Source organism: Epinephelus lanceolatus, chromosome 9 (assembly GCF_041903045.1).
Source record: "Epinephelus lanceolatus isolate andai-2023 chromosome 9, ASM4190304v1, whole genome shotgun sequence".
Taxonomy (NCBI): domain Eukaryota; kingdom Metazoa; phylum Chordata; class Actinopteri; order Perciformes; family Serranidae; genus Epinephelus; species Epinephelus lanceolatus.
This window is the reverse complement of record NC_135742.1, coordinates 28374904-28397544: the sequence shown is the minus strand read 5'-3', so window position 1 is coordinate 28397544 and position 22641 is coordinate 28374904. Positions and strand designations below refer to the sequence as shown.

The following is a 22641-nucleotide window of genomic DNA, read 5'->3' as shown; positions in this document are numbered from 1 at the left end:
CAAATCAGTACGTTTAATCACGGGTTGGGTCACAGGACTTATATTAAAAGGTTGGGTTGGGTCCGGATTTGACTTGGAGATAATTACATGTAACAGGTTGGCTCTGGTACTGAGCTTTACAGGTGCAGGCTGGTGTGGGTTTGCAAAGTGGACCCATGCAGGATATAGGCTAGTTGAAAACTATATCCAATGAGAGACAAGATATCATATACTGATATACTTTGGTTTCTCATTTTACAGGATATATTGCTAATAATATGATGTGCACAGACTAATACTGGCACAGTTACCATTTTTGCACAACAGTCCTCTTTTAATGTGTTATGTATGTGTATAAATATATGTTTAGCGATTATGTCAGGGTGGCCGTGGCCCTCCCGGCCACCCCTCGGCGGCGCTACTGAGACAGGAAGATGAAGACAACAAACCCGGATAAAGAGGTCTTCTCCTCTTTCTGACAGTAGAGTTGTCAACCACAGGGGGTTTGAGAGGACTAGGGGTGTTTGCAGGGGGTTATGGGTCAGCAAGCTGGGCAGACACCCTCCCCCAGGGCACCCACTGATCCACCATGGTAGAAGGCCTCAGCTATCCACCACAAACAAACGCCAAGCTGTCTGAGCAACATGTCACAGAGCTTTTAATTGCTTGTTCCTGTCTCTCTCTCTTTCTCTCCCCCCACCTTACTCAGACACACACACACACACACACCTCTTTCTCGATGATTGTCTCTCCCCCTTTTCTCCGCACCTGTCCCCCTTTTCTTTGTCTCCTCATTGCCTCATGATTTTTCTCCTCTTCTTTCACCACGTTCCTTTTTCTTTCTAATATCTTTTTCAATTTCAATTAAACTTACTATATATCCATAAAGTGCAAAAAAACCCATATGTTTGAAGCATCAAGATAAAAGACATACATTTTTACATCAAATCCCTTCCCTTATTATATTTCCGTCTTTGAGCATATATTTCCTCTTGTGTGTGGGAGGAATAGCGGAGGATGCTGGTTGCCACTTACTCATTTCCCAAACCCTCCACATGCCGTAAGTAGTCTATTGTGTTTGGAGGAGCCACATATAGCATATGATGTGAAATCTGTCCACAGAGTTTTCAATTGTCAAATGTCTTTCCTTTCCTCTTCTCCCTATACAGCACTGTTGTAACTGGGTATCGAGTCCAGAGCCCCTGGACACACCGCTGGACCCCATGCTGCCAGACTGCCCCCGAGTCTCTGCAGGTATTAAACAAACTGTATGAACACACTCCAACAGTTAAAACATTATTACTCAGTATCTACTTAAAGCATTATCTGGCTCACTTTCAGTTTCCAAATACACTGATTGTGCGAGGAATTTGACTTGAATAAATTTGGTAGAGTATTGGCACAGTAATTGTAGGTCAAAATGTAGCAGAATTCCACATGTAAGCAGTAGGCGCTGTGTCAGTGTTAGCTAAGTCAGTGCTATGGCTGATCTACACCAGTGTACTTAAGTATACGTAATAGTGCAGATTCAGGCAGCAAGGGTTTCATATGTCACAAACTGGGGGCGGCAGTAGCTCAGTCCATAAGGGAATTGGGTTGGGAACCAGAGGGTCGCCAGTTCACCTCCTGGACACTGCCGAGGTACCCTTGAGCAAGGCACCAAACCCCCCAAATGCTCGGGGCGCCTGACCAAGGCAGCCCCCTCACTCTGACATTTCTCCACTTTGTGCATGTATAGGTCCTGTTTCTATTATTAGCATATCATTAGCATAATGCTAGTAGAGGAAAAGCTAGGTGTAGCTAGCTTTTCAAAAAGATGGAAAATCTAATCATGCACACACATATGTAGATATTTTTATGATATATATAATTACATAGTAAACAAAACTCCCTCTGCACAGCCGATATAGGGGATCAGGTGCTGGTTGATCGCAGGAACGTCTATTTTTTATATGATATATAATTACATAATGTGACAACGTCAACAAACTGTGACATCATAACAGATATTGTTTGTTTCACAACCACGAACGCTGTGTCAGCTCTGCTAGTTACAAGCTGACAAATGACATAAACAAACAGAAGATGTTAACTACACTTACTTTTCTGATATGTCTGTTAGTCGCCAATTTTGGTGTCCTCATCTGAGGCTTGTATGTAACTTGTATGGCTGAATCTTTCGCTGGTCAATCTAGCATAAGCAGCAATGGTGGGCGGGGCATGATGCGATAATCAGAATTTCTTAATGAGGAAGAAAGAGTGGATCTGCTTTCAGAAGTTTTTTTTTTTTTTTTTACTTTTTTACTTCTTATGTTGGAAAACCATGTTAAATAGCAGAGTATTTTAAATGTGAGTAATCTCTCCTCTGGAAGAAGAAAAATATGTGTGAATACGTGGTTTTACTGAACAGTAGGTAAGGTGGATACAATATACCGACTTGAGACGGTCATAAAGGATGTGCCAGTGCAGGTAGGTGTGATTACTTTACAGCAGAAAGCTGCATAAATGACAGATGTGTAAAACACAAATACATTCCTCGATGTTTGCTTTACCTCTGTATACTGTACGTGTTCATCAGTGGCTTATAGCAGTGCACATGTGCAGATTATCAGGGTTCAGTCAGTGCATGGTGGTGTGTATGTTTACCGTATTTGTTCATGTGTGTGTGTTTGTGCACACATGCTTGTTGGGTGTTGGGTAGATCGGAGGTCTTAGTAGGGTTGATTGAGAAGGATCATTGTCAGAGAAACTGAGAAACTGAGGCAGCGGCAGATTATCTTCCGACACAAGCACTGGCTGAAACAGATGCTGCCTCACACATGCTACAGAAATGTGCCGTTTGATTTCCTTTCGTATTTTCGTCTTCTTTGTCGCGCCCTCTTTCTTTCTCATCATGTACTCTGTCTCCTATATTCATTAATCCTCTCCTGTGGTGTTTGGCTTCCTGTCCCTGTGCCCCCTCTGTGGTTGACTGGCCTTGATGATGTCACGGCCATCATGAGAATGTGTCCTTAATGTAGGATTAGGGATGAAAGCTGTAATCCTCGACATGACCGTTGATAAGAGATGATGATTGCAGTGTTGTTTGAAGAGTGACACACATGCAGGCATGCACGCACAGGCACTCTCACACACACACACTCACACAGAAACAAAAGAAAAGTCTTAACAGGAAATAATATATCTGTCACAAGTGTTGAATGCACCTGTTTTACGACATGTGTATCGATTGTTTCATTTGTGCACACATACGAACACGCGCTCGTCTCATCACTCATTTCCATCATCACTCCGGATGTCTCGCTTTGTGATGTTATTCTCTTCAAAGCTCCTCTGTGACATCATGGTGAATGTATAGGTCATCTTACACATGCTCCACATGTTAGTGAATACATCTCCAACACTGCTATCTCATCTCTGCCACTAAAACACCATGTTCCACATGGAGCTGTGTGGGTGGGTGGCCTTAACATCTACCAGTGAATCAGCTCCTTGAAATGTCATCTAGTCTTCAATACAAAACCCCACACTGTATTTCATGTTCAAATGTCAGTTTTTTTCCTTGATGTTCTATGTCTCTTCTCTGTGACTGCTGATGGTCAGAAGACGGCAACCTTTGAGCCAAGATATCGCGGTCTACTTTTTGAAAAGTGCTGGCATGCCTGACATTGTCCGACCACAGACCTGTTTGACACAGTGTCCATCTGTATGTATGCACTATTGACTTGTGCTCTATTGACTTTTGCCACTTTAACCGAGCTGAATAGATCCGAGTCTCTGGCCTGTTAACAGAGCTGCCAACTCTGCTTGTCTCTGGTCTTTTGGTGGCAGCTTCTGATGTCAAAGGTTGTCTCAGTCGTCTTTGTGTCCTTGGCAGCCTGGCAGGTTCACAGGCAGCAGCCATTGTGGCGAGAGTCGCAGTGGAGCAACAGAGGTGACGAGGTTGAGAGAAGGTTGAGGGAAGGCTGTCAGGGCATCGTGGCCGTGCACTTCAATCAACACACATACAGCTCCCAACAGTCACCTCTTCTGATACCATGACCGCTGTTGACTGGGTTGCCATGGCACGAGTTTGTGCGTGTTTGTGTGTGCCTGCGTGTGTGTGTGTGTAGGTGGGGGTAATCAGGGTTGACCATAAAGTGTATCAGCAACAGAGAACAGACCGGTGAATCCGTGTTGTGCACGCGCATACACATATGCAGACACACACATCACAGTGTGAAGCACCGCTCTTGTGTGGAGCCAGACTGAGCCAGGCCCGGGGCGACTCGGCTGCTGTTGAGAATGGCATGTGATCTGACGCACGCACACACTAAGATGTCTGAAGGCTAACAAAGTATTGGATGTGTGCTTAAATATGGGCACTGGGACTGGTCAGGGAGTATGATGGGAGAACGGGTTGAAGGACAAATCTTGCCATTGCTCTTTTTCTGTCTCTGCATCTGTTCTTCTCTCTCTCTTCATCCACTTCTGACTTTGTCTATACATCTGCCTCTCCCCTCCTCCACTTGCGTTCTGCCTCCCTGTGTGGAGCAGTGATGATATGATGATTGTGTTTTCCATGCTGGTAGACTCTTGGCAGAAGGAGGTAGGGAGAAGTGGAGGCCGAGCTTGTCTGTTATTCTTAATCATCTGTGAAGCAACGTTGGTTTACCAGCATGGCAATCTGACTGGGAGAGAGAGAGAGGGAGTGAGAGTAACGCATAGCAGGAGTGTCCGCTAATGTCTCCATTTCTTGTTTTAAATGCGATAAAAACCTGGACCCATTCCCTTCGCATTTGACTGGCTAGCTTCCCTCCCTTTCATTTTTTTATATATATTTTTTTGTCTTAATCTTTCTTCTTTTCACTCCATTCTTTTCCATCTTGCAAAAGGAATTTGTTCCCCCGAGAAGGTCATTGCTCTGGCGTTTGGCAGTGGCCTGGCACACTAGCAAAATTTTATCAGTTAGGAGCACGCCAAACACAGGCTAAATATGCAGATAAAGTGGAACCAATCTCCTGCTGGAAAACCTCCCTTTGTGTGTGTGTGTGTGTGTGTGTGTGTGTGTATGGTGGAGTAACTACAAGGCTGACAGAGAAATAAGTCTAGCAATGGGGTGCTGGTTAAGTGGGGTTGCTGAGGCCTTCCCAAGATGTGATCATTCCAAATCTACACTGCCATTTAGATACAAAGAGAGGGATAAACATAAGAAGGGAGAGAATGAGGGTGATGACAAAAAGATGGATGAAAAGAAAAGAAAATCCCTGTCGTACAGTCATTTTTCTTATAATGGCTCCTCTGTTTTTGCTGCTTAGTTTATTGACTTTTTTTCTGCTGAGATGGATGATCGGTTGTTTGATCAGTGAAGATGCTGTTTCAAAGGTGGGAAAACCCCCTTTGCAAATAACACACACACACACATACGTAAGCGCACACACATGTACACACAACTTCCTCTTGGGTGATTACTCATTGTCCAAGCTGATTATTAATTACAAAGGGAGAGCTCTCTGAAGGTAAACACTGATTAATGGCTAACAAAAGTAAGTTAATGTCTTACCTGTACTTTAATTACCCACCCTGCTCTGTTACAAGCATCCCAACACAAGGCTGTAATTAACCCTAAAGGACTGCAGAAGGAGACTCACTTTTATTTTCTTTCTTTCTTTCTTTGCATGTTTTTTTTTTTTTTTTTGGATGTGCCCACCTTTCTTGCTTTTCTGCTAGGTTTTCCATAATTAAAAGTGAGGATTTTGTTGAAAGGATTTCTTGATTTTTGTATCTTGAATGAAAATAGCGGGGAGTTGGCTGGAAAAGTGATGCAATATTGTTATAGAAATGAGAAATAATTCCTGTGCAATGACATGGGAGGTCACTCTGCCTTTCTTCTTTACCTAAGGCTCATACTTCTGTGGCTCAGTGTTATTAATGTACCAAGATACCACAGAGACACAAAAGAGCGCCTGAGAATAAAAGCTGATACAGAGTGTGCGCACATACACACACTCACAGACACACACACACACACACACACACACACATTGTTATGCTCTTATTGCGAATGTGCTCCGTCCTGCTGCAGGTTTGACTTGACGGTAACCCTCACCTCCCTGATCCACGCACTGCTGACCGTGAAACACCTCTAGCTGTCTGCACCTCTTCACCACACACACACACACGCTGTCTGATTGATGTTTGTGTGACTTAACGCTTTAAGAGGAAACTCAGGCCCACTCAAATTAACCTCACCCCCTCCAACCACTGTTTTTTCAGCTTGGTGAGGTGGAAGTCCGCTGCCTCGATGGAAGATCACATGAAAATGTCTATGTGTTTGTGCCTGTGTTTTCACATATGTGCTTCAGTATTTTCTTAGCCTAACCGGCACACGTTGGGCTAGGGTTGCAGGAAATAGACAAGTAAACTCTGGTGAACCGGACCCTAACCTTTGACCTGGTTGGATCAGGCTATTGTCTGGGTCACATTTGTGACAAACCATATCATAATGATGTGGGAAATGCTGAGACTGAGCCCTCCTGATATCTGGGATTGGTGTGTAAATCTCCGACAACACTTCCCTGGTGGTGACTGGCCGATTGCACCAGCTAACCACCCTCAAACTAGAGGCAACAGTGTTCGGGTCATATTGAAGGCATGGAATTGAAAAGAGAAGAAAAGTTGTGTCAGAAGTGAGTGGTTGGTGGAGACTATAGAGCTGTGCAGAGACCTTTTTATCTATTCCCTTTTTTCCTTCCTTGAGTGATTTGTGTTTTGGAGACTCTGAAGGGCCAGGTTTAGTTGCAGAAGCTTTATGCCATGACATTACTCGGGAAACTAAATCTTCAGCAGCTTGAAGTCTTTTCAGCAGGAACAAAACAAACTTTCTTGACCTTGGTTTATAAAAAAAGAAAGAAACAAACAGCTTGATTTTACTATAACCAGCTGGACTTTATTAGAGATCTCAGCCAGGTGTTTTGTTTTTATTCTATTCTTTAGAGCAGTCTACTTTTGAATCACAGCACGATATTTACACCATTTTAGAGCTGGAAAACAACTGCGCAGTTTTCAAAATAACAAAAACTGCAAATGTCAAACTGAAGGTTCAGGCAGACAATGAGACCTCTTTGGCTGTGGATCATTCTGCTAACTCCCTGCTTTAACTCCCTTAAAGAAAGTAAACCTGTTTTGACAGGTAAACAAATGATTAAAAAGTTCTGTCGTCTCATGTCTTTGCAGAAAAAAAGCCTGGATTACTATCACGTTCTTAGTGCACTGATTATGTTTGGAAAGAACTAGAAAAAGCCGAAAGAGTATTGAGTATTGTTAAGATGAAAAATACTTTAATTTTCATTTATTTTCCCAATGTTCTACAGACATTAAGAATAAGATTTGGAACATATATTGTATGTTACAGCTGGGAATGGACTGTTTCATTGCTTTATTTTATTGCTCTTGCTATGGCAACAGCTTTGTCTCTGTGTACTTCCTGTCAGCTACCAAGAAAATATAAAAAGGCAAAGGTCATGATGTCAGTGACAGCTTTTGAATTCTGCATTGGAGCAAGAGATTGGTGCCACTTCTATTGAAGTCAATGGGGTTGGTATGGCAAATCACACTATAAACTATAATATCTTTGTTGTTTCATCTTTAACTGAAAAATCCTTCTACAAAATGGAAAAACACACATTACGTGACTTTGACTTGGAATTTTTTATCCACATGTGTGCATTTGTTTTCCTTGTTTTTGGTGACCAAACACATCCTGACCCTATCCAGCAGCTGCATAACGTCAAGCCACTGTTTGCTCTAATATAGCTACATCACAATACATAATCAAACGGTAAAAAAAAAACAACCTTGGACTCATTAAGAATTTTGAAACGGTCTATAGGGAGCCTGTTGGTCTTCGATAACTGTTTTGATTTTCATGTTTAATAAGTAAACGGAAGGCCATGCATTTTAACTGTTGTTCAGTGAGCGCAGGCAGGGAACTTCTGAAATTTGCATGTACTAGTCAAGCCAATAGGCATGGACCTGCTAATTCCTCACGGTGCTCTCTGTTTGACTGGCAAACTTTAACATGGCATCCACAAGCAGGCCTATACAACATCCAAACCTGTGTATACAGTCCAAAGCTGTGCAGCCAAACATTGCTCAAATCCACAAAAATGTAAATTCTCATGTTGCCCCAATTATCCAAATTTAGCAAATATATCTGGCTGAATTCTGGGGATTTTAGTAAATGAGGTTCTTGTAATTTTCTTTTAAGGTATGGTGCAGCTATGAAAAGATGGCCAGCAGTCTGGTAGGGGGTACTGAGTGGTAAGAGGTGAGGCAAAAACATTCACGTCTATAAAACCAAACCAAGACAAAATCTGGATCATGATGTCTGAATGTTGTTACCATCTTTTGGTGGTCCACCTCTTGACACGAGTGCCATCATATCAAATGCTTGGAACATGAATGGGCCAACATATAGGATGTGTTGTATGGTGAAGCACCTGTGAAATAGAACAGATTGCAATGTATTTAAATCTCAGCTGCCTTGGCTCGAGTGGTACCTTGGCTCATTATCAAGAGTCTGGTGTATAAGAGATAAACAGAGGATATGAGCAAAGGAGTTTAATGACTATACTGAATATCTTCCCTCTCAGCTTTAGTTTCTTTTACTTGAGTTTTTATTTGTATAGGTTTTCTGACATCCGATTTGGAGTCATTGAAAGGTTGCAGGAGTAGATGAAGACTTTTTAGGTCATGACAGCTGGAAGAAAGAAAAAATCTGTTTGTCAACTTAAGGGTTCCTTTGCTAAATTTATTTCATCTGCGATTAAAGATGTGTGAATGTGATTCTTTATTCATGTGGAAACACATTTAGACACAAGACTTCAGCATAAATGAAGAATGACATTTAGCTGAAACTTTAGATGCAAACCGCATCTTGAAAAGAATATGGATTGCAATCCCATTTATATTTCACTTTGGCCTCAAGTGTGCATAGATTTCTTTATTAGGTGGTTATATGAAATGGCTCGGACCATGACAGGAGTATGAGCTTTTCTCTGCATCTTAGAACATTTTAGATTTGTTTGTTTTTAACCCCTGTCTCAATACCCTGAGAGAGATACCACAAAGAAAATAAAGCAATAGAAATGTAGCCTTACATTAGGAACTTTTGCAGGAATTCATCATTGAAAACATCTGAACTAACCTTGATGGATTTTTCTGCCATATCTTCGCTTTGTGTCTTGGATGTAACACTGCCCCCAGTCCTTTGTCAGGTCAAAGCATTGTTGCATGGTGACAGGGCAATCTGTTCCATCATGTAGGTTGGTGTTTCTCAGGGACATTTCCTTTAAATCAAAGGCTTAACCACTTTGATTCAGTTCTTTGATTCAGTTCTCGAGGACTGTCCGTGTTTATTGATCTGTTCCCATGTATTGCTTTCTGTCCGACATGAATCTTCACCCAGATCAGAATCAAAGATATGCCTACATAGTCAATAGACAAGCCTTTGCTATGGGTCCAAGACAAGAGTGTTGCCAACAGGAGGAAATGAAGTCGATCAATATGTCAAGCTAATAATTGTACAAGCTTGTCAAAGTTAAACACTATGTAATTCTTCAGTGGTGATGTGAAGTTCATGAAATGTTGACCGTTACATTTTTCTTATCTTACAACTTATTTAAGGTATGTGAAGATATTGCTGTCGCAGTAATACATTTTATTTTATTCATTTCAATAAGAAGCAGCACGAACAATAATATTAAGTGTTTAAGTGTTTTTAAAGGGCCAGTGTGTAAAATGGGTTGAAAACAGTGACATCAGTGGTCAAATTCTAGATTGCAGGGCTCACTCGCTCACCCCTCCCGTCAGGTAAATGACGGTGGCCTCGTAGGGACAAACAGCCATGCACACGAGTTTTTCAGGAGTAGGTCTATCTAGCGACGAGGTGAATGTTTATTTAGAAATCTAAACCATGTTACAATATTGTAATGAATCCCTCATGAGCAGGAGACCAGAGGAGCGTTCGGGAAAAAGGCCTGTTTATTTGAGCGCTCCAGAAACTCCATTCTCTGGCTGGCTGGATTATCCGCTCGGTCTGCCGTACATACATGGCGGTGCAAGATGGCGACCTCTCTAAAGCAAGGCCCTTGCTATATATATATATATATATATATATACAGTACAGGCCAAAAGTTTGGACACACCTTCTCATTCAATGCGTTTTCTTTATTTTCATGACTATTTACATTGTAGATTCTCACTGAAGGCATCAAAACTATGAATGAACACATGTGGAGTTATGTACTTAACAAAAAAAGGTGAAATAACTGAAAACATGTTTTATATTCTAGTTTCTTCAAAATAGCCACCCTTTGCTCTGATTACTGCTTTGCACACTCTTGGCATTCTCTCCATGAGCTTCAAGAGGTAGTCACCTGAAATGGTTTTCCAACAGTCTTGAAGGAGTTCCCAGAGGTGTTTAGCCCTTGTTGGCCTCTTTGCCTTCACTCTGTGGTCCAGCTCACCCCAAACCATCTCGATTGGGTTCAGGTCCGGTGACTGTGGAGGCCAGGTCATCTGCCGCAGCACTCCATCACTCTCCTTCTTGGTCAAATAGCCCTTACACAGCCTGGAGGTGTGTTTGGGGTCATTGTCCTGTTGAAAAATAAATGATCGTCTAACTAAACGCAAACCGGATGGGATGGCATGTCGCTGCAGGATGCTGTGGTAGCCATGCTGGTTCAGTGTGCCTTCAATTTTGAATAAATCCCCAACAGTGTCACCAGCAAAACACCCCCACATCATCACACCTCCTCCTCCATGCTTCACAGTGGGAACCAGGCATGTGGAATCCATCCGTTCACCTTTTCTGTGTCTCACAAAGACACGGCGGTTGGAACCAAAGATCTCAAATTTGGACTCATCAGACCAAAGCACAGATTTCTACTGGTCTAATGTCCATTCCTTGTGTTTCTTGGCCCAAACAAATCTCTTCTGCTTGTTGCCTCTCCTTAGCAGTGGTTTCCTAGCAGCTATTTGACCATGAAGGCCTGATTCGCGCAGTCTCCTCTTAACAGTTGTTCTAGAGATGGGTCTGCTGCTAGAACTCTGTGTGGCATTTATCTGGTCTCTGATCTGAGCTGCTGTTAACTTGCGATTTCTGAGGCTGGTGACTCGGATGAACTTATCCTCAGAAGCAGAGGTGACTCTTGGTCTTCCTTTCCTGGGTCGGTCCTCATGTGTGCCAGTTTCGTTGTAGCGCTTGATGGTTTTTGCGACTCCACTTGGGGACACATTTAAAGTTTTTGCAATTTTCCGGACTGACTGACCTTCATTTCTTAAAGTAATGATGGCCACTCGTTTTTCTTTAGTTAGCTGATTGGTTCTTGCCATAATATGAATTTTAACAGTTGTCCAATAGGGCTGTCGGCTGTGTATTAACCTGACTTCTGCACAACACAACTGATGGTCCCAACCCCATTGATAAAGCAAGAAATTCCACTAATTAACCCTGATAAGGCACACCTGTGAAGTGGAAACCATTTCAGGTGACTACCTCTTGAAGCTCATGGAGAGAATGCCAAGAGTGTGCAAAGCAGTAATCAGAGCAAAGGGTGGCTATTTTGAAGAAACTAGAATATAAAACATGTTGTCAGTTACTTCACCTTTTTTTGTTAAGTACATAACTCCACATGTGTTCATTCATAGTTTTGATGCCTTCAGTGAGAATCTACAGTGTAAATAGTCATGAAAATAAAGAAAACGCATTGAATGAGAAGGTGTGTCCAAACTTTTGGCTGTACTGTATATATATATATATATATATATATATATATAAAAGCATAATTATAAGGCTACGAAAACCAAACAGATTTTATTTTATAGCGATTATACACTTGTATAAATGTATTAATGGGTAGAATATTCAGATTCAGATTCAGATTGACAATAAACCATGCCAAATATTACACACTGGCCCTTTAATGCAATACTATTTTTTATGTATTTGTGGTAGTATATAAAGATTGTTCAGAATTTGAGACCAGTGCATCTAATTTTCAACAGCTAAATTAGTGTAATGTGACAACAATGACATTATTTATACCAGAAAAATTGGAAATAACCTCAGTAGTGTGATATGTAACATGGTGGACATTGCATGATTTGTTGAGAACAAAATGACGAAACAACGGTCAATGGAGACCAAAATCACACTGAAATTCAAAGTAAAAAAATTGAAATCACAGGCCCATCCAGCTTCCATGAATTTTATCACAGCAGCTCATAATGGGACTCAGTAGTATGTATGGCCCCTGTGTGCCTGTATGCACTCCTGACATGACTGGGCAGGGCATCAGTGAGCTCCTGGACAGTCTGTGATGGTACTTGGCAGTGTTGGATGCACCAGTACATTGCGTCCCATAGGTGCTCAATTGGATTTAGGTCTGGGGAACTAGAGGGCCAGTCAGTGGCATCAGTGCCTTCATCATCCAGGAACTCCTACACACTCTGGCCACATGAGGCCGGGCATTGTCCTGCACCAGGAGGAACCCAGGGCCCACTGCACCAGCATATGGTCTGACAATCGCTCTGAGGATTTCATCCTGGTATCTAACAGCTGTCAGGGTACCATTGGCTATGACATGGGGGTCTGTGCGACCCTCCAAGGATATGCCTCCCCAGACCATCACTGACCCATCGCCAAACCGATCATGCTGGATGAGGTTACAGGCATCATAACATTCACCACAGCTTCTCCAGACTCTGTCACGTGTGTTCGGTGTGAACCTGCTCTCATGTGTGAACAGAACGGGGCACCAGTAGTGGACCTGCCAATCCTGGTGTTCTCTGGCAAATGCCAATCGAGCTGCATGGTGCTGGGCTGTGAGCACAGGCCCCACTAGAGGATGTTGGGCCCTCATGCCACCCTCATGGAGTCTGTTTCTGATAGTTTGGTCAGAAACATGCACACCAGGAGCCTGCTGGAGGTCATTTTTTAGGGGTCTGGCAGTGCTCCTCCTGTTCCTCCTCACACAAAGGAACAGATAATAGCCCTGCTGCTGGGTTGATGCCCTTCTAAGGTCCTGTCTAGCTCTCTTCATGTAACAGCTGGTCTCTGGTATCTCCTCCATGCTCTTGAGACTGCTGTATGTGCCATCCTGGAGGAGCTGGACTACCTGTGCAACCTGACTGGGCTGCAAGTACTTCCTCATGCTACTAGTAGTGACAAGTAGTACCAGTAGAGAGCAATTGTCTGTGACTACCACATGCAAAACCATTTCCTTTTTGGGGGTTGTCTTGCTTTTGCCTCTCCATTGCACCTGTTGTAACGTTAATTTGCACCAAAGCAGGTAAAGCCGATTCACAATCACTTGTGCTTCCTAAATGGACAGATTGATATCCCTGAAGTTTAACTGACTTGGTGTTACACTGTGATGATTAAGTGTTCCTTTATTTTTTTTTAAGCTGCATATGATGAGTCACATCCAAGTAAAGGACAGAGAGAAAAAAGATGAGTGTAATTAGAGTGTGAAAACGCCTTATGTCATCTTTTGTTTTTACTTGGATTTCATTTTGTCTCTAAAGCCACTTTTTTTCTTAAAATCATTTTCAGCAATTTTCTTTTTCTCCCATCTTTTTGTTTCCCCCAAAAGAAATTTTACAGGAACCGGTGGCTGAACAACAATAAATGCTACTTTTTCTTATTTATTATTATTATTATTATTATCATTATTATTATTATTGTTATTATTTTACTCTTGCTCACCATACAACTTTGTTGACTGTTGTTCAGCGAAAGAAGATTAGAGTTAAATATTGTGATACAGAAGTTCTTTTGGAACTGTCAGTTGTGCCACACTTCACTGTCACTGTCATTGTTAAAACTGGTCCAGTAATTCCACAGACAAAAAAAAGCTTTGACATATAAGAATAATAATAATTCAAAAAATAAAAATAAAATACAAGTTCGTAAATATTAATGCTGTTGGCTTCCAGGTATATTTACGCCTTGGCATAAGTATTTTATAAATATGTATGCTTATGTGACATGCATGCATGAAGGATGCTGACAAGATGTGAAGTGTGATTTATAATCACATCTCTCATGCCGAGCACTATTGCTTTACAGTTTAGGCTATTGTGATTATGCTAACTAGAAGCGTGTCTGGAAAAGCCCAGTCTGTGGTCTTCAGTTCACCCCTGCACTAGGTAAACTCTATCCAGGAGGCATTTATCCTCTCTTCCTTTCTCCTACTCTACCCATCATCCCGGGGAAAAGAAGAAAGGGGAGAGACAAAAAGGGAAAAAGCCTGGCATGCATAAATGAAAGTTCAACAAGGTTCAATGAAACACTTATACAATTTGCTGCAATATAGTGGGGTTTTATAATCTCATTATCATCTTAGTGCCAGATTTGCCCATGAGGGCCGTTCCATATTCACTCTTATTAGCTCCTCAGATTTGTCCATTTGTCCTTCCGCTACCCGCCTCGCAGCCAATCACTGGGACAGAATCTCTAATAAATACCCCCCTCCTTCTTGTTTTATCTCCACTTTTATTTTTTTCTGTTGCCATACCTCCTACTGCTTTATTTATGCCTTTTTTTTTTTTTTTACTTCTACTTGCTGTGGGGCAAACACCAAGCATTTTATTCAGCGGTCTGCTAATAACTGTATATATTTCTTTCTATAGAAGTTATTTCCCTGCATTTGCAGTAAACAACAGTATCTAAGCCAATATGTTGGATATGCTTGACTTTAATCCTACTCATGTGTGACTTAAGGAAGTAACCTTTTCACCCACATCCAAGTAGTAAGGTTCAGACCACAGGAAGGATTGCTGAAACATCTAAGACACAAATTTCACAATACACATTTTTTAATATTGCCTACTAGAAATTTAAACCTGGTTACATTTGGGTGTATGGCACCAATACCGTTGCACAGTGCACTGTGTTTGTTCACCCTGATAGTGTTTTAATCACTTTCATGCTTAGGGCCAGGCTCTTTCCTCTCCGAGTATACAGGGTCAGATGGGGGAGCTAACGTACAGGGTACAGTAGAGCAGGTCACAGGCTGCTTTTGAATCCCCAAGCCTCTGAGCTGCTCTGGGTAGTGTCCATCCCTGGTCACTCAGAGGGCATCCCCAGATTAGTGCTTCACAGACATGGATCTCATTTGCCCATATGGCCTCCTCTCATTGACTCGATATAGGCTCTAATCCGCCCAGCCTTTACCCCTGACCTCCAACCACTTAGAAAAAAAGAACACACAGACCGTGTATATACCACATTTGACAGCTGTGGGATCAAGTGTAAATATGAGGATGAAAAACGGTGGCCAGTGTATTCTTGATCACCAGTGGCCGTTTGGGATTCCACAGTGGCAACCAGTTCAGATTGTGGGTTTTTCAAAAAACAGGAAATACTTTAATAACATGCTGGGTTCTTGTGGCTGTGGGACCGGTCATAGGTGCATTCCCTGTGGTAGAAATAATCCAATAATCCCCAGTGGGGCACGGCAAATCCTAACCACAGCTAGCATTATAACTCTTAGCAATCACCTTCATCCCATAGTCTTGCAGTATCACCGTGCCCTCATTAACAAGGCATAAGTTGCCACCCCACATGTGTTACAGGGATGCTATCCATGTAGCCTCACCCCTCGGATGAAACTTATCATCATTAGTGGAATTGGTCTTGTCTATGACAAGATGAGAGGATAATGAAGCCGAATAAGAAAACCTCACACCTTAATAGCTCCATGTTCGCTCCTCATCACTGAAGGTCTTTAATATATATTTAATTTTCATCAACTTATGCATGCATTGCTTCTGAAATACATACTCATATTTTTGTCCAAAGATTGTAAATGTTTTCGCAGTAATTGTACTATCTCTCATAGCTGCTGCCACTAGGTGAACTTAGTTGATGGGATAAAGTAGATTAGAGCAGGGAGAGGTTAATCTATTAAGTAATCATATGAGAGTGTCACCATAAATCCTTGTAAGTTCACGCTGCCAAAAAAGAGAAGCTAATTCAGTGCTCCACAGCGTTTTTATTCAAAATCCAGAACGTGAATGTCACTGCATAGTTTACCATAAATGACAAGGCAGGAAGAAAAACCCACAAATACATATCTATGTTTGTTTGTTTTTTGTTTTTTTGTTATTTACTGCAAACAGTCCAGCTATATATTATAACCTGTTAATTCTTGGTGATTTCTAGCATTATACCAACCTGCTAATTTTTGGTTTTGTTTACCCTGCAAACAGGTCAGTCTGAGTTTAGTCTTATCTTAATTTACCTACAGTGGTGAACAATTTGTGAATGACTCTAAATACAGATGTGGTAATTATATCGGGGTGCAAAGAGAATTTTGTTGCTTCTCACTTTTAATTAGATTTGATGATTGTGGTTCCCAGAAATGTGTTTTTACTGTAATTAGGTGCAAGGTTTTTTTTGTCATTCTACTGATCGTCCACTGAGCTCTGTTGGGTTTGTTATACATTTCTTTTTAAATGGAGACTGTTATTGTTATGGGTTCATGAGGTCAGTTCATAAGGTTTAGCTGTTAATTAATACACACAAACACACACACGCAAACTCTATGCTCAACTACTGCAGTGAAGAACTCACGCTGAGATCTAGCATCTGCAAAAGCCAGTCAATTTAATATGTCGCTGTGTGCACACTGTAAGTAAGAGTGAAGGGTTTAGATTTTTCTTCCTTGAGTTTAAACCCACCGCTCCTGTTAAGCTAAACCTTTTTCGATATATTGTGGCAGTAGTTTTACCCCCTCTCTTCGTTTCTGCACAATTAGGTTATAATTAAATGCACATTTAATATGATTGTTGTGAAATATAAAAAATAACAAACATGGAAGCTGTGAGAATGTATTTGGAATGCACATGATTGCCAAAGAGTTGATTAGGAAATGAAAGAAAAAAATCACCCTTGAAAGTCCTTGAGTCATAATCAGCCTCAAATTATAATGTTTATTTCTCTTTTTTTTTTGCTGAGAAAAGGAAATTACATCTTATTTGTATAATTATGTAAACAAAAGTGATGGTCGGTTCCACGACCAGCCAGGTTTTGAGTATGCAGCAGTGACCTTGGATCCTCCCCTGTGCTCCGTGTTGACAGATAAAAACTTTATTAACCAGCCATCTCCAGGACAGGAGACAAACCGCCCGTGAAACCGATGTGCGCTAGTATTAGAGAAATGTGGCAATTAGAGGATGATTTTTTTTTCCAGTGAAAGCACCAAGGAGTAGAAAGGGGTGTAATAAACGCAGCTTGTTTGTAGACTAGGAAGCAGCAATTATAAAGTGCTTGGAGAGTTGTTGTGCTTATTGTGCCTGGGAGTAATGAGAGAGCCTGCGCTGATCCCTCACTGATGCTAAGGCTCCTAGTCCTTAACCCTATTTTCCTGCCTCTCTTGTTTATCCACTAACATCCTCTGACCATCGCTGGCCTGTCACCGCTCTGGGCAGCACCAGGTGACCTTTGGCCTGTGTGTCAGCTGACTTTTCAGCTCTGAAAACGGTCTGGCACTGAGTCGAAGAAACAGGGCAATAAATGTGTCATAAAGTGCAGGGTAGTGTGTTTTCCTCAGTGTGCAACTAAGTGGGTTTGTTTGACCACCAAACCAGTTGCTCTGTAAACAATTGCCTTGATTTTTAGATGGTTTAATTTTACATTTTGTAAAGCCATGTTCAGACTGCAGGGAAAAGTGGCCCTTGTTTTTTGTTTTTTCCATTCTCATATGTGACTCAAACAGTTTATTTCTTCACAGTGTGAACAACACAAATCAAATGGAATCTAATCTTTTCAATTCTCATTTGGGCCACTGTCATATGTGGTCCTAAGTCAGGACTGATTTTTTGCTATGTGACCTCAGTCAGTCATATCAGAATCATGTGACTTCATTCTAGATCAAATCACAATTCTGTGCTGGTGGGAGTCACTCTGTCAATACAAATATGGAAGACAGCTGAGATGGACAGATGTTAAAGTAGCACTTGACATCCTGAAATTTTGAATGAAATCTCTTTCAGTGTAGCCATTTACGTCACGATCCCACCACAATTGTTTTTTTATTCTTCTCCTCATTTTTGTCCTTGTTATTATCTGCTCACTAATTCACTGGCTGCCACTGCAGTTTAAGTTATAACTAAAACTGTGACCGCTGCCTTCAGTGGCCCCGATGTTTCCGTACGACATTGTGCTACGTGTGCTGTCTTTGTTTTTGTAAATTTGCGCATGTGATTCAGTTAAGGATTGTGATCAATTCTAACTGGAATCTGATATTGGCCACATTTTAAAAAATAATGTGAACAGCCAAACAGAAAAAAATGTATCTCAGCAATGAATCCAAATTGAGCACAAAGTTTTGAAGTGTAAATGTAGCCGTAGGGCCATGACACACCAAACTGACAGTCGGCAGTCAGTCAATGTCAGGCCAATGGTGAGCATCTGTCACCCTAGTTTTGGTGATGTGTCCCGCACCATTGGCATTAGTCGGCCCATGTCAGCCCTTGTCGCCTGTTTATTGGCAGATTCAGCATGTTGAATTGGACCCAGCAGAGCCCATCGGTAAATGAAATCAATCTGATTCGTAGTTCAGCTCAGTGGACAAGAAGAGAAACAGAAGTGAGGAAAACTAACAAAATGTCTAAAGTCGAGGTCGTGAGATAAAAAAAACCCAACTTATTATATAAGGTAAGATTTTAGCCACTGAGCATATTTTGTTCTTTCAACATTGCGTTGTGTTGTAAATGTGCTAATGGCAAACTAGCATCTTGAATCTTTCCTGTTAGTCCTCTGGTGAACGCAAACTACTCCTGGCTTTTAGTAATAAGAGTTATTATCTCTCATGCAGGCATAGAACATACGCGTTAGTTGGCCATTGGCTGGAGTCTTTGCAGTGTGTTCAGGTGCAACTTTTTGGTCTGAGATGCAGGCAATGTGAAGTGATGCAACAGTTGGCACTAGTTCTTTGATATGGGTTCGGTATGTCTTGGCTTTTAGTCTCACCTGTTTTACTCTCCATTTTCTCCATGACACCAGTGTACAAATTGGTCCCTCAAATGGAGTTGATTGACATATTTCAAGGCAGTTTTGTTATATGAGCATATTCTGTCGATATCATGAGATTCTCGAGTTCAGATTTTGTCCATCTGTATTGTCGTATCATTTATGTTTAAATCATTTTAGTCACCTTCTGTCCATCCTTTCACTCTGAAGCTTTGGTTAGGTCCCCTAAGGCCTGCTTACTGTGTCATGTGTGGCAGGGTCATGTTGAGAGATATGGTTTTGTGTTGCGAGCCCTTATACTTTGGCGAAGATATGTGCGCATGCATTCCTGCACTTACAGATACTCACCTACACATGTGAGTATGTCCTCCCAAGAAGAAGAAGAATGCTGTGTGTACAGGCGTGTTATCTGAGTGACCTAGAGACAGAGACTGGTTATCACCTCTGTGAGCCTCTCAGGGCTAAACTACAAAGCCAGCGGAAAAACACCACTCTTGCCTTCCCCCCTGCCTCTGCATGTGTGTGCTGGTCAGCCAGTATGTCCACCTACTGCAGGGCTCACCTCCTATCTAATCAACGTAGACAGGCCACTTGTCTGCATACACACACACACACACACACACACACACACTAAATGTGTGCTCACAGATTCGGATGCACACGGACCTGCTCAGAGATAGCCCTACACATGTAGACACACTTAGTGATACACCCCTAAAGACACATGCACACAAGGCACACATACACGCACTTGCTGATAATGACAGACATACTCACATTGATTTGGGCCTGCTCTGGCTTCCCAGATATGACTAGCTGTTGCAGTGAGATGTGAGAGTGGCCCAGAGGGCACACAAGGGGGTCTAAGGCCAAGTGCTAGACATGCAGATCAGGTAGCAGAGGGCACCACAAGGTTGGACAGGGGGGGCCTTAGGGCAAAGAGGAAATAAATTGGGCCTCCTCACTCTGAAGGAAAGTCCCCTTCCTTATCCTTGAGCCCAAGTCACCTGACCGTTGTGTGGCTCTGGCCCTCCTTCCAACCATCTCCACCCTACCTCGTCCCTTGTTCATACCCTGACAGAATCTCCAGCAACAGAGGAGACAGTTTGAGACGCAAAAGGGTGGGGTCACTTTTCAGAGGCGCAAATTCCAAATCCATCTTTGGCGCCATTTTAATCCCCTTTTGTTTGGCTTATGAAATGCTTTTTTTTTCCTTCAGAGTGCATGCCAGCCGACCTTCTGATGTTACATAGTGCAGCTCCCCTTTGCCCCCAACCCTGCCCTCTGAACAACATGTGGCCAGATAACAAAACCCTAAACAAAAGAGGTAGATTGCCAGAGCAGAAGAAAGGTGGGGGCTTGCACTTTGTGTCTGCAACACTTCATGAGCGCTAAGCGAGGTTGGCACCAGCTGTTGGAGCAGAGTCGAGGAGAATCGGGGGGAAGTGAATTGCGTTTGGCACCAGGCGGCTATCAGGCAGTAATTAGTATAGCTAACATCCCAGATGAAGGAGTCAAGTCTAGGTCAGGGTAAAAAACTTCAAGGGTCTTAGCGGGTAAGGGTTGGAGGCCAAGCCATGCCCCCTCCTCTCCCTGAATATAAGCTCATGCCGTGCCTGCTCAGATTAGCTGAAATCTGTGTTGACCTTTGACCTTGAGGTGTCGCAACCAGTCACATGTCAGGCTGGCTCCTGTGGACCACGCTGGATGTGTTCATATTAGATTGGCTTAGTAGTTCCTACTCAAGACCTACTCAACCCGACCCAACTCAGAGATTTAGTCTTACACACGATGAGGCTTTTGACATAGATGTTACCTTACAGCTTAAACCCATGCTTGGCATTCCTGCCCCGCTCTGGCCCCAGGATCAACCTTTTTCTGTCACACAGACAGAACCTAGAACCAATCAACAGAGAAACGAATGCATGTGTGAATGGACGGATGGATGAGAGAGAAATGAATTGTTTTGTACTACAATTCTGGAAATCACATTGTAATCTCTGTCATATATGGCAAGTGTGGTGTGTATTTCTCTGTGCGGAACGTATGTGTGTATAGATGGGTGTGAGGGTCACTGTGCATTCATTCCTGGTTCCTTAAAAGACCTATAATCCTCTAATGCAACCATAATCTCTTTTAATACATTGAATATTAGTCGACAAATCACATGATAATAAAGTGATATGAAAATGTTTCTTTCGAATGACAGGATACACGAAGGGTTTAGCCCGAGGGTCTAATCGTAGCTGACTATCGGTGCTTGCTGTGTTGACCATGTTGTAAGGTTTATGTCCCATGTCGGCCTGTAACCTTTACACAGCAGGGGCTAAACGCACACCAAGCATCTAAAATTGCCACTAACCCTTTGGAGACATAAACACAGACTTTGCTTAGCTTAAAATAAAACCTCATAACCTCAAACCAATAAGCAATGTTATTACATATGAGCTATAAATTAGAATGCACAACACATGTTTGTATGTTTTATATTTAATGAATCATAATCAGGGATTTCTGTGTGTTCTTATGTATCAAATACTTTCCTCTGAATAACTTTAGTCTCGGAGGAGTTAAGATAAACAAGGTTCTACTGCAGAAAAAAAGAAGGTTTGAACTGTGTGAACTTTGGTGCATTTCATTTATCCTGTGTGCTATTTGTGGTGCTTTTCATCTCTTGAATCCTGGCCTAGTTTCTGTATCTTGTTTTTGGAAAACATGAGCTAAGCTGTGGTGCACAATCCAGACAGCCATTAGATCGCTGCACTGTAGGTCTGACCTCTGACCGGATAAGCCCCTGCCCCATCCCTCTGGTAAACCTCTCACCCCAGCCCGCCCCGTGCCCTGCCCCATCTCCGTCCCTTCTTGGAAATGATATTATGGTGTTTGGATCATCCTCCTTGTCTTCCTCCATACTGTAATCCTATTTGCTCTGTCATGTGCTGGTGTTCACAGATGGTGAGTGTGTGTATGTGTGTGTGCGTGTGTGCATGTGTGTGTTTGTGTGTGTGCATGGAGGCGGTATGACACCCAGCACACTCACAGCTGTTTGGACGAGCTCACTGGCCCCATTGTCTCTCCCACACATCCCAGAGAGGGTGGTCCTGCACAAACACACACACAGAGCCATAACCACCCAGTCACCCAGAGGGGTGTTGAAATATAAATGAGTGTAATATTTTGGGTAACATCGCTATCAGAGTTCTAAAGTTCACCCCTCCGCCCTACATTTCCCCCCTCCTCCAGTGGTCTTCCTCCATCGTACCGTCTCTGCACTTGCCATAATGAACATGTTAAGCTGAATGACTGAATGAGTGCGAAATGGGGTAGGGGGATGCAGTGTGGCGGAGTTGGTGGGGGCAGGTGGAGTGGGGTTGTGGGGCGGGAGGCAGCGAGTTCCCACTCATTGTTGAGTCTCGGGCAAAAAGAGGGAGAGAAAGCGCAGCAGGGGGAGAGGTCCTTGGCAGCGCTCCAATAGTTGGCGTCTCAGCGTCCACATTTAGTTCCAGCTGAGTGCCCACAGTGGGCATGGCCGCACTGCCTTCACTCTGACCTCTCGACCGAGGACCACTGCTTGCCTGTTTCCACCACCCCTTTCGATTTATCCCTTTCTTCTCTCTCTAACCCCCCCTCCTCCTCCTTTG

The 22641-nt window shown here is 42.5% G+C and overlaps 1 protein-coding gene across 2 annotated transcripts in view; it reads left to right on the top strand.

Annotated features, from left to right (window-relative positions):
* The window catches only part of arb2a (ARB2 cotranscriptional regulator A), a 172351-nt gene that overhangs the window by 119231 nt on the left and 30479 nt on the right, over positions 1–22641 (top strand). For both annotated transcript variants that reach the window (XM_033619777.2, XM_033619776.2), the window contains exon 10: positions 1149–1233. In XM_033619777.2, coding sequence (XP_033475668.2) covers positions 1149–1233 — 85 coding nt within the window. The remainder of the gene's footprint in view (positions 1–1148; positions 1234–22641) is intronic.